Genomic DNA, 12734 nt, shown 5'->3' on the forward strand with positions numbered 1-12734 from the left:
TTGTTTGAAACATTGTATATTTGTCGACAAACAATATATTGTAGTATTTTCAACAGTAGGTAGTCAATGCATACCATACAGTCTGTTTGGCCAATTCTATTCAGTTTTAGAGAAAAAGAAACTCCTGTTTAGTTTTTCAGACAATAAAGATGACAAATGTAAACAAAATGCATCTGTTCATGAGATTAAGTTAATACTGCCTTTCAAAGAACCTACATGATGAAAAATGCATCGCCACCACCTATGCAGAATTTGACCCCATCGAATATCAGTAGCGGTCATAGCGTCTCTGACTGCTGGAGTTGTAGCCCTGGTTATGGGAGTCGTGTTGGCCTTGATACTGTCCACCTGAGCCCCAGCGCCGTTCCTGCGGTGGACCCCGCTGGTCAGACCATCCCCAGCCGCGATCTCTGTCACGGCCCCTGTATGGTCTCTGGTCTTGATGACTGCAAACGTCAAGTTCAAATGTTCACATAATCTATCCATGAGTTCATCATTTATGGCAGGCAACATACAGTACAATGTGAATGTAGTATACTAATGCTACATTGAATGCTTTAAAAGTATGATATGTAATATTTCCTACCCACTCAGCTACACCAATTTGTTGGCTATTCGTGGCATGATCTTAATAATCCCTTGACGAACTATTATAATGGGTTAGCTAACAGGCATTCAAGGTTCACTGTTTATCTTGAACGGACGTGATTATAATTACACTTTCACATTGAGTCTGTCACGGAGTTAATATCGTTGTATGAAACGTTGCTGGCATACCGGTTATCCCTGCCTCGTTGGTAACCCCCTCCACTACGACCTCTCCAATCTTCAACAATAGGTGGTGGATTCACAGGCTGCTGAACATATTTTTGGTACTCCACGTCCTCTGATGTGAACCTACAAGCGAACTGTTCTTCATACCCCTGGAGCGTTTCGGGACTGTCCGTCATTCTAGAGTTGTGTTGCAAATGTAAAAACACTTAATACTCAAACTTTTGAACAGATAATAAACAGGCTGTTGTATAGCCTGCATACAGTCAACAGTGAAAAGACAGCAAGATATCTGTTATGATGGCTAGGTTAGCTTGCTAGCCTTTTGGCGTCGATAAACCAGTGAACTTAAAACGATATCCTGCGCTTCCAATAATGCTAAGCTGTTAATTAGTATAGTAGAAGTATAAAGGTTTAAAGTTCCATAAATTAATACATTTCAACCTATTTCTTAGAAATATGAAACTTACTTCACCTGAATTCAGTTGGTTAGTATCATACGGTAACTAACAGCATCACAGATGAACTCAAACAAGTGCATCACCAAATTAGTCCTCAGAGTAGAAAGAACAGAGAAAGTAGTTCCGCTTGGCGCGGCGCATGAGTTAGTATACTTGGATGTGTGCATGCCACATCATTGGAAATACGCCAAAATTGAACTATTCAGGTTGCATCAAAGCTTTTGCTTATTATCATAATATTCACATAGGGTTGTCACCGTGAAATTAAAGAGTTTTCGATGGAAAAACGTTTTCTTCAAAAAATAAGTTTAGTTACAGGCTGTTTAACCTATAGACATATATGTCTGAGCTACCTGAGTAAGAGCTACGGACGCCAAGTGGGGAAAAATACCAGCATTTCATTGAGTCATGGACCTTTACAGAACATTTGTCAAATGTTTGCATTATACTTGTGATGCATATAAATGTGTTTGTCTGCTGGACGACAGTTCTCCCGGTTATTTGGAGTTGTGACTGTTTGCAACCCTCCACCTGAGCTCTTAATCGTAATTGGTGAAGTCACCTGCCAAATCAGCCTAACATATACTATCTCATCTGATGTAGCATGCCTACCAATTGGAATCCACCAATCAGCCCACCCATCACTTCAGGATGCACAGCGCAGTGAGCACAATTCAAGCGACCAAATATCAAGAATTTTGCAAACCTGGGTTGTTTTGAAGACGCTCCCTGCTTCTAATGGAAGACAAAACAGATTCCGGGCTATCACATGACATGTAAGTTCATAATATAAACCATATCGCTTCAGTTTAAAGTTGAGGCATCTACGTAGCCTTGCAAGTGGTGTTTATTTGTAATCCAAGAGGTTAGTGGTTTAACTGTAGAATTGGTCTTAGTGAGACATATTGTCTTCACACAATCGCTGCCCATTGTCCGGCATTACCTTTTTTTTCTCTTTTATCTTCCCTTGTTTTTGGCTCGGATATGTATGCAGGTAATGTAAGATAGGAGATAGGATGTTGGAGGCTAATAGGTTTCTGTGAGCAGGTGGAATCCGCTCAGTGTCGCTGCTGTAGCTGTAGGTCTCACTTGTAATTCAAACCCATTGGGGAGCGGACTCCAAGGAAACAATTCCACTAACAGCGTTATGTTAGTGTATGCCACGCTGTAACACTCTATTCGTTTACAATATATCTAAATACCACAGTAACCAAAGGACATTTACGGAAAGCGCGTTGCCTGAAAACTTCAAATGGAAAGAGAGTCAGCTTGGCGAATGCAAGACGTACCGGGGAGATCCGAGCTCTGTTCATGAGAGTAAAGACTATCACATTTCATTCTGTCAATCGCTTACTTGCTTGAAGTGGGGTCTTCGGTATGGACTTAACACGGAGCTAATGTCAAGTGGACTTTCAAAATAGTTTTATCACATCCAAGACTTCAACCTACCGGGTTGTTTGATACGCATTTTCCCCCGTGAAGATCTGTTAGAAAAGTCCGTGGAAATGGGGTAAGTGTGGGTTACAGAATTGCTACTCGCCTTACAAGCGAGAGGCAACTGCCTGCTGTGGCATCTGTAGTGGTAATTAGTTTTAAAAGAGTTTCTATGTAGGCTCAATCGAATCCTACATTTTCTGGAATTCTTCGCTAGGGAAACGCGAGCCATTAAATACGTGTTATTACGCTAAGTGTTCAAACTAACCTCGTCATTTTACGTAAAGCGTCAGCGTATTTTGTCTCGAGATCTGAACATTGTTGTTAGAATAAATACATGCCCAGTATTTTAAAACGCCGAATATTCGCCGCTCCCATAATTGATTAAATGGTTTGCTATAGGGTCTTCGTAATGCATAACCCTTGTGTCCTCACTGTCACACGGTTTCTGAAGCATTCTTGTAGGCTACCTAATTTATACACCCAAGTGCAATTCACATTAAATTAACCAATGTTCTAGATCTATGAACATGCCTGCATTCAATGTTCCCATCATATAAACTCTGTGAAAATACAGTGGTATCACAAACCGCACTTCGACTGTGATTTAGTCTTGTTGTTTGAGGCTCAGTTGTCACCAACAGTTTCGTGAGTAATTTTCTTTTGACGATAGTTTGCCAATTTGACTTGGAATATATCTACAATAGTAATACATGTGTAAGGGTAAATGCTGTATCGGTGCCACCTCTGCTATCCTAGGCGTTTTTTTTTCTTTTAACATGAACCATGAAGAGAACGGCGAGAATGTCAGGGGCAGAGTCAACAGAACCCACGCATGAGCAAGCCTTGGCAAACAGTGCTTAGAGGGGATGGGGATGGAGTTCGGATGGACTGGGTCTGTGGAAGAGGTCCTTTCACCCACTCGATTATGGCCCTCTCATTTGAGCTCATGATCAATGTTCTGTCCTTGTTCTTTTATGTTTGCACAAAGGCATGTGCGTATTTCCCTGTATGGCAGAAGGGTTACTGTGAGTTGACTGGCCTGGATCATTGACTAATCACATCTGTGAATGGGGTGTCACATATTCTATCAGCCAATTCGTTCAACTACAGTTCTGGTTAATCTCAAATGCCACTCTAAAGTGGTGTTCATGAGACGCCTGAAGCCATTTACTTTGATTATCTTTGGTCACAGAATGTTTATTAGGCTGGAAGCATTTGGTAGTGTACATATGCATGCGAATATCTATATTTTGGGTGTGTACAGTGATACATAAAAGCACTCTTCCTCTCCCCTCTGAACACACGTACACAACTTTGGTGAAAACCTGTCTAACTACCAAAACAGCTCTGACATCCTTCTTGCCTGTCTCCAAGTTGTTTGACCAGTTTGTGTTGCCTCTTGAGAGTGGCCTTGCACAACACTCAGTCATTGAAAGAATTCAAAGATCTCTTTCTTTTCCCTTTTTTCAGGAGAGTTTCGTGTGTGTGTGTGTGTGTGTGTGTGTGGACCCGAGGGGACACTGAATGCATTAGAGCTTACCTACGTTAGAAGTGCTCAGTCACATAGATAACAACAGTTTGTTATGATTGATGTATGAGCAGTCTCATCATGCATCCAAATAATCATATGATATTTCAACTTATCTAACAATACTCTAAAACATTAACCATTCTGAAACATGTTCAGGAAGTGATTTAAGACCCCAGATAATAATCATAATATGTCTCCCTCACAATGGTCATGCCAAAGGCATGGTCACATAGTTTCGCACTATGCAATTTCCTCAACTGTCAAGTTTAGTTGAGGTCATTAGCATAAGTATATTGATTGTTGATAGTTCTGTCTGAAACCAGTTTGGCCTCTGCATGTCACTCCAGGAGATGGTTATAGATTAACCAGCTGGTGCAGCCTGCTGCCTGCTAGGATTCCGTACACGCCCAAATAGTGACCCAGAGGCCAAAGCAGCAAAATTGATTAGCTGCCTTTGGTTTGACAGTTCAGATTGTTTTGTGTTAATGAATACCCTATCCACTCTCTGATGAATGATCAGTTGATTCAAACAGCATCACCTATCAAACTTTCTCTTATTCACTTCAGTTATGTAATGATGTTTGGACATACTGCTGCTAAATGCTGTTCTTCTCAGTATGAATAGATTTTGAACAAGTCTCTTCCCTCTGGTGACACTGACAGCTGCATGAGGCATTTGTCATACTTGGACTTGTAGGCTTACTAGTCAGACAGGACAACTGTTGCACAGAGAATTTAACTGAGAAAAATGGTGACTGTAATTAATAACAGATTTGGGTGGAGGAAAAATAATTTTCTAGTCCAGCAAGGGGTTCATTTTGTACTGCTTCTTCCACTGCTGCCTGATTTGATTGCTTCCGACAACTGTGTTTGAAGTAAATCTACTCGAAAGCTACCAAACTTGCGACTCTCCGAAACTTTACATTGAAACTAAAACAAAGCTCAGATGTCATTTGAGTCTCTGCCAGGGTCATTAAGAAGCTCTTTGATCTGCCCGTGTCATGAGCTAAAGTAACGTTGGATTAGTGATTATGATGAGAAGCTTGGCCTCTTGGCTGCACGTCAATACCAATTTGACATAATAATCCAAATACAGATCTGAAGGCTAGTGATCATTTACACGTTACATTTTCACGCTCAACATTCAGTCAATTAGTGTAGGATGTCTTGTAGAAAGTGCTAGTATGTCTCTGGGGCACACCTGCTCAGGAATGTAATGATGGTGCTTAAACCCCAGTGTATTGTTCTGTCATGAGAGGTAAGGGAGGCAGAAGAGCACTTTTAGGGAGGGGGGGTGGTTGGCATGAGGGTAGAGATCGCTATTTAAAGTAAGCCTGGGAGAGAAGGCGGCACCCAATGTGGGGACTGATCCTAATCTCTTGTCAAGCACTGTAACCAGCTTAAGTGTCATTGATTTAGCTGGTGAGATGCCGCTCTGATGCTATGGTCTGTGTAGCTAAGGTAAAAGGTTCCGGCTACTGAGTGGCATATGCTGCATGTCCATAGACCGACTCTTAAGAATGAAATTGCCAGTGTTATGGCAAACATCATTATTTAAAGGTTGGTAAATGAAAGGGACAGATCAGTGGGGATTGGAGGAGGGTTTTTTTTTACCAGATGGTGGGGGCCATGGCCATCTGTTGTGACTATCCACCAGGCTGCAGACTGCATTCCCCCCGACTGTGAAAATTACGCAACAAGAGCGTAGTAATGGTCTCCCCTTTTTGAGAGCCGCGGCCCACGTGACCCACCATCACAACAAATCATGCAAAGTGTCTGTCTTTGTCAAGTACAAAATGTCATGGTATACTGACATCTGAGATGTTATCTAATTAATGCTTCAATTTTTGGTTGGTTGTTGTGTAACAGGATCAATAGTGTTGTCCCAACTGTTCCTGGGTCTCCATGCTGTTTGGGCAGCATCTTGTGTTGTAGGCTATACACTGTGTGGTGGGGGAAGCAGCTCTCAACTTTACAAACGCTAATCAGGTCATCGTTTTACATAATGTGAAAAAGTTTCAGCGTGCATGTAAGAGTTGAGGTAAATGAAGAGATCCAAGTGTCTGTTTCAATCTTTGTGACCTATATATGGGGGATCTCCTCCTTTTCTCCCACTGCAAACACGCATACCATCACTCTCTTCTAGTCCTCTGTTTGCACACTTTGAATTCTTTTCAATGTGTTACATATGGCAGGGACACCATAACCTTTCCCTATGTTTTCTCCTACACAATCTGTTTCTCAAATGCTTAAGCCAGCTTTCTGGTTTTCTTTTATTTCCTGATTCATTCTTAGGCACACCCTTGGTGTAATATTTAGGATAGCATGCTGCAATATCTTACTCACCATTAACAATGAATAGAGTGTGACATTTGGGTGGTGATTACAATCTGATTAGCCAGTTCAATTCAGTTCCTGATTAGAGAAGGTTTTAGAAGAGAGCCATCAGGCTAGATCAGCTGTTTTCCCCACACACTGTCATATTTGTTTTGATCTGTCTTGCCTCTCTCCCTCATTAAACAACTACACAGTTATTTTATGATTCTTTTGCAGTAGTTCAATAACTCCGTATGTATAGCTGCTGTCGGCCAGGAGAGCAAAGATGAGCAGAGCTGCCGTGTACTCAGGTTGTGTGCAATGCACTCGTATTGTGTTTGCTGTGAGTCGCCCACACAGAGTACTCCAATAATAAAAGCATGTTTGTGAGCAAGCTCGTGTGTGTGTGTGTGTGTGTGTGTGTGTGTGTGTGTGTGTGTGTGTGTGTGAGAGAAACAGACCCTGCTGAAATATAGGGCACAGGTGTACCATCAAATGAAGATTTAGCATTCTGGTGAAAAGGGACATGATGATGTTGTGTTGTTGTTGTTGTTGCTGTTGATGCTGTTGATGTTGTTTCTCCCTTCAGTCCGTTCACAATTTAAATACCAACCTGTGACACATCATGAAATGAAGTACTCATGATTTGTTAAGATAAACCTGAGCCACCTGGTCTGGGTTGCTTGTCAGGGGTGAAATGTTGTTTTGAGCGTAGGAGAACAGGTACAATGACATTCTTTTTCTTGTTCCTAAAAGGCATTTGGGGAATGTGCCTGATGGTTCGACCTCAGTACACGCTTTTGACTAGCACAGAGGTTCTTTGCTGGCAATAGACTCTGTGGAGCACATTTATTACCTCACACATTCAATGATTTGGTGAAACAGAGGAAACCTTTCAAAGCAAAATGAGAGCATTTCTGGAAAAGGGCGTGCTGCTGGCATGTAACCTAGTGTCAACTTACCGCTCTTAAGTAGGATGGGAGACCCCGACTGCAGGTCCTTAAAGGTTATGTATTATTTATGCATGACAATAGTCATGTGATCGCAGTTGTTGAATAGCATTAAGTTCCTTGAATGTTGTCGAGTGGGTGACTTCCTTAAAAGGTGTTTAATTACTGAAGAGTTGTAGAAATAAGTAACCTTTAACACATCTAAGATCTGTAATTAAATCTGAATCCAGATTAAAGTCTTCATGATGGCTGCAGCTATAAACCCAAATGTTATGTCTGAAAGGAGACATAGAGTGTGCGTCACACTCGTCTAAACAAAAATACACATGAGCTCATATGAGCCATCTATTTCCCCTCTGATTCCCTTTCTGGGGCAAGGTGAGGTTGCAATCCATTTATGAGCTCTGAAAACATGCCCCTATAGACCCCAGACTTTAATGGTTCATGTTGCCCCTCCTGTCCCTCAGACTACAGTGTTATGTCATCAAGAAAATGCTTTTTAGGCAAACTGGGGAGCGAACTAAGTAAGCCTAAAAAATTTAACACATTCTGGAGATGCCAAGTCAGTCATGCATCACATCATTCTCATACCGTTCTCCTCAGAGGTAGCAGCCACACCCCTTATCGCCATGGGTGACACTCACTTTTCGCTCTTGAGAAGGGGTAGGGTAGGGGTCAGGAGCATTATCCATGCATTTCATGACACTGTACATGGATGTGTTCATTTGCTGAACAGAAGCCAATCAGAACAAGAGAATTCGAACGGATCAAAGGAGAACCTGGTTTGGCTGAGGCTCCCCAGTGCGTTATTCTCCCTCGCCGGTGAGCTGAAGGCTCGAGTCCAGCAGAGTACACCCACTCACTCACTGGTGAATTATTCAAATCCAACAGCATCAGTTGTGAGGGGACAGAGAGGGAAGACTGCCAGAAGACAAACTATCAGGAGGGTTATTGTCAGTCATGTTATTGACAGACTGCAGTTTTTTAAAAAGAGTGCTCAAGAAGTGAAGGTGCTGTGTTTAAATGCCACCTAAGACGTAGTGGCAGATGGTCACTGTGGAGCTTAGCATGCCCCATGGCAATTACTGTTTGGTTTCGAAGGTAAATGGCAAATATGGCCTTGCATTAGCCGTGAAAGCTTTTGATGTCTTGCCAGTGTTTCACATGGAACAAAGAACACCATGTTTCTCCCTGCAGCTGGATTGCACATTGCAGGTCCGTCTCTAGGACTCATTTTTGGCACCATGCGGTACTGTTTCTGTGAAGCCTGGGCGTGAACACTTGTGTTGGGGAGATTCTGTTGTCATCTGTCTCATAAGAAAACAGGCGACCTTGTATTTTACCATCCATCACAGCGCTGAAACATCTGGACTGCATTAGGACAGTTAAGCATGCAGTGGTCCATAATCAAAATGACACTGAAAACCCATTTCAAGGCCCAGCATCACTGCAGGCAACTCGTATACAGGCCATTATTTCAAGAGCTTGTGACATCCACTTGAAATGTTTTTTCTCCAAATGTTACCCATTGAGCATAAATCAGGCAGCCCCCTGATTGCTGGAGAATCAACACCGCAGGTGGTAGCTTTGTTGATTGGGTTTGAATGGCGACTACATGGGGTTTTTGGTGGCTACTGCATTACTGGAACACTGCTCAGGGGAGCTGGGACTACGAGGCAGTCAGGCAGTGAATGAACAGGGGAGTCTTGTCTGGTCGTGGGGTTTTTGATTAACTGTGACCGTCATCTGCACCAGGGGTATCCTTGCCAAAGCAGATTATGCCATGAGATTAGAGGTTAATTCTTTGGGAATAAAATGTATTGGGGAAATTATTCATTTATTTCAGGCATGGCTCTGTATGATTAGCCTGCTAACTAAATTATTTTGGGGATTTTATGTCTCTTTTACAATAAAATATTTTAGATACATTCATATTTATATCTCTTACATTCTAGTCAAATCCAAACCTAGAAGTAAAAAATGAATCATCCAAAAGTTTGCCAAAGGGAATATAAAGTTTACTCTGCAAACTATGTAAGACTCACAGGAATATGAGGCTCTTGCTTTCGTTTTCACTGTTTCCTTTAAGCCTTGCGGGGGAGAAGTGAAGATGTTTTCTCCGAGTCTGACTCTGTGCCACTGGGGCCTTCTTCAATCCTTGTTTCCCAAAGCAGGCACAGTTGACACAAATCTTGTGCGAGGTTTGCTGGCTGGTTTGAGGGGGTGTAGTTGTTCCTGCTGACTGGTAAATGAGGAGTTTCTGCAGAGCAGGGTGTTGAGGAGGAGCAGCACGTCCACATCAATAGTTTGGGCTGGGATGAGGGAAGTAACGCATCCGCTCTAATGTGGCTCCTTGTCACTGGGATTTGGCTTGAGCTGATCAAAGCCCCCTTCTAAATCAGTAAGTGCTCCGTAGCTGCCTGCCTCAAATAATCCAGCTGCTCTTTCCAAACCCAAACATTTTAAGTATGCATGTAGTTATGTATGTATGCATGTCTGTGTATATGTATTAGGCATGCACTGAATGTTGAGTGTGTGCAAATTGAATGCAACATCAAGTATTTAATGAAATCCTGTTTGTCTGAATGACAGGACTGAACAGTTGCACTGCTCTTAACTGTAACTAGTGTCATCTGCTGTAATCTTCAGCATAGCAGCAGCATGTTTAAATTTTAAAAAAGGAAAGCATAAAGCAAAGAAAAGCATATTGAAAAAGCAAAAACATAAGATTGCACAGCTCTCTTGTCATCAGAATCATGGTGTGAAGCCAAAGTATCCTTGTGAAGCTGGGTCTCTGACCTTGTGTTGCTGCTGTGTTTGAAGCCCCTCCTCTGCTAGCCTGGGGTGCAGGTTTGTCCCCGGCACACGCGCATGACTCCCCTCAGCCCTGAATGCCTGAGCGTTGCGTGTTGAGCCAGTGGTGACTAAGAACAAAGCGTCCATCAGGACCAGAGCTACGCTGTTGTGCGGAGCTCTCCGGAAATCAAAGGAACAATGCCAGGTGCAATGAAAGCTAGCCAGAGGCTGGTGGGCCCATGTGTGCTCAAAGCCAGTGTCACCATAGCAGACAGAGCTCTTTTTTTTTTTTTTTTCAATTCTCCGTCTGACCTCTGTTGCATTCCAATTTGCAGATAACGTCTGCATTCATCCAAACAATGCAACAATTGCTGAAGGCCATCGCTGCAAATCCGATCAGACAACACATCCCAGCACAGTTGTTATTTGTTTGGGTTAATTTGCCATATTAAGTAGCATGTGCCATTCGGATCCACATAAACAATATCGAGATCTCATTACGTTAGCAGGGAGCTTGGCTATTTATGTCCACTGTATTGTTAATCAGGGTTCAAGGAACGAGTCCCGCGTGACCCTCTTTCAGCAGCAACACAGATGCCCTGCCTTTAAGGGCTCATTCATTCCTTGTCAGCAGCAGCAGCGATGTATATTAAGTGTGTTGTCAGCACAAGGGCTCCCGCCGCTGGCCTCCAAAAGATGCCTTATTCCCCCAGAGCCCGACGGCCATCTAGTTCACTCGAAAGACTGGAGAGGGCACATTTGTGTACAATGACGCAGGGTCCTGTATTTAAAAACCGAGCCGGCATCATCTGAGGATGGTTGCGCTTACTGTGTGCCCAAGCCAACACTGTTGACCAGAGAATAGAAAAAGGTGCTGATGTGTTAATAGCTTTGGTTTGCCCTGTAAGGATTAGGAGTAATATTATATTATCACTTGCTTGCAGACTGTGTTCTTTGGGAGGGCCTGACATCTCGCTGAAATAGGTGATGTGAAGAAGGTGTAAAGAAGTTGAGCAGGCTCAGTTTATCAACACAAGTGTGCGTCTTAGTGGGGAGGTGTTTTGGAATCCAGGGAGAGAGGGGAGAATAAAACAGTAATGGTGTATCTTTTGTTCCTGCTGTTTGCTATTTTTTTTGCCATTTTGTTTTTCTGTTCACTCACACCATTCTGTTCTCTTGCTGATCCACAGGGAGCAGCCGATCTTCACCACCAGGGCTCATGTCTTCCAGATCGACCCCACCACCAAGAAGAACTGGGTCCCCGCCAGCAAGCAGGCGGTCACTGTGTCGTACTTCTACGACAGCACGCGGAACAGCTACCGCATCATCAGCGTGGACGGTTCAAAGGTGAGCAGCCTTAAGGGAGCAGGATTAGGATGGAGCAGAATCAGATGGTGTTGTAACCTCCCTCTCAACTCAGACCTCCATTCACCCAACCCCCACAGGACGTGAGCTAGCTACTGGGAAGTGCTGCACTGATTCCCTCAGATGCAGTTAGCTGAATCTTGATTAGCATGAAGCAGATTCCCAGGGTTGCCCAACTCTGCCCTTTGCTCTGCAGTTATCATGAGGCAGTCTCATATAATAACTCCTGCAACTGACCACACAGGGAAGGGGGATGGCTGTGTCTTTGTTATGCGTTGCACTTGCTTCTGAAAATGGTAGGCCATGCAAGGCTTTCAGACTGCAGGTTTTTCGCAGGTTAGAAGTCGGGCATTAATGCTTATCAGTCTTCTAAAGCCAAACTACTTTCTCCCAAAGAGCTCGGTGAAGTTGACGATGTGTCCGCTACTTTTGTCAAGGAATGCAGGATAAGGCTCTCCGTGTCCCCACCGACTGATTTCAGTGGCGTCGCCTACCCACCGTCCCCGGAGAGAGGGCCTTTAAAGGACATGTGGAGCGATGCATTACCGTGACATACAGCCAACAGCTCCCCCCCGCGTGGCTAAATTAAGACCAGTTCACATTTCCTCACCACTGTGTGAATACCAGCAGACAAAACGGGCAGGCTAGCTCTGTATATAGGGCCGGCCATTTAAACATAGGCTCAAATGGGAGCCGGAACCAGTAAGGCTTGATCCATTATATACAAGCATGGCAAGCAAATGAAAGTGCTATGAGTGCTATGAATTCCCATATTCTTAGAGGATTGCCCTGATATCACACCTCCTCCCCCCCTCCACCACCGCCCCCGCACAGGCTTTCGCCTATCTCTTCCCCCTCACCACTCGCCAGAGCTTTATGTTGTGCGTTTCCATGGAGATCAGTGGCCTCCTGGCTGCAGGGATGTTTGATTACGCTGAGATCCTCGTGTCACAGTCTGTCGGCATGACTGATAGTGGAGCTCAGAGTTCAGAGCCATCCCAGCAGGCCTGGGCGCCTGTGTGTGGGACGTTGTCAGGGGGAGATGGAGAGAGGAGAGATGGACACCAAATGCTGTGTCTGCCTGATGCCTTCCCAGCTACTGGTTCT

At 43.7% G+C, this 12734-nt stretch overlaps 2 protein-coding genes across 6 annotated transcripts in view; one reads left to right on the forward strand and one right to left on the reverse strand.

Annotated features, from left to right (window-relative positions):
- LOC308369358 (RNA guanine-N7 methyltransferase activating subunit-like) lies at positions 1–2784 on the reverse strand. Of its 5 annotated transcripts, none has more exons than XM_080843768.1 (4): positions 2682–2784; positions 1939–1967; positions 778–951; positions 1–446 (listed from the first exon to the last, which is right to left on the reverse strand). In XM_080843768.1, the coding sequence occupies exons 3-4, from the start codon at positions 948–950 to the stop codon at positions 269–271; spliced, it is 351 nt and encodes a 116-aa protein (XP_080699894.1). In that variant the 5' UTR covers position 951; positions 1939–1967; positions 2682–2784; the 3' UTR covers positions 1–268. The 5 variants fall into 5 exon arrangements, with proteins under 5 accessions (XP_080699894.1, XP_080699892.1, XP_080699896.1 ...); XM_080843766.1 differs by lacking the exon at positions 2682–2784 and adding an exon at positions 2522–2631; XM_080843770.1 differs by lacking the exon at positions 1939–1967 and having other exon boundaries at positions 2682–2728.
- homer2 (homer scaffold protein 2) overlaps positions 2602–12734 on the forward strand; it is a 26828-nt gene continuing 16695 nt past the window's right edge. The window contains exons 1-2 of the mRNA XM_080843765.1: positions 2602–2742; positions 11453–11609. Coding sequence (XP_080699891.1) covers positions 2738–2742; positions 11453–11609 — 162 coding nt within the window. The 5' untranslated portion in view covers positions 2602–2737. The remainder of the gene's footprint in view (positions 2743–11452; positions 11610–12734) is intronic.

Source organism: Sprattus sprattus (genome assembly GCF_963457725.1).
Source record: "Sprattus sprattus genome assembly, chromosome: 8".
NCBI classification, from domain to species: domain Eukaryota; kingdom Metazoa; phylum Chordata; class Actinopteri; order Clupeiformes; family Clupeidae; genus Sprattus; species Sprattus sprattus.

Coding starts and splice junctions, on each gene's coding strand:
- LOC308369358 (XM_080843766.1), bottom strand. CDS start 2,545: ATGAACAGAGCTCGGATCTCCCCG. Junction 1,968..2,521: donor ACAGAGCTCGGATCTCCCCG/GTACGTCTTGCA, acceptor GTCTTCCATTAG/AAGCAGGGAGCGTCTTCAAA. Junction 952..1,938: donor GCGTCTTCAAAACAACCCAG/GTTTGCAAAATT, acceptor ACACAACTCTAG/AATGACGGACAGTCCCGAAA.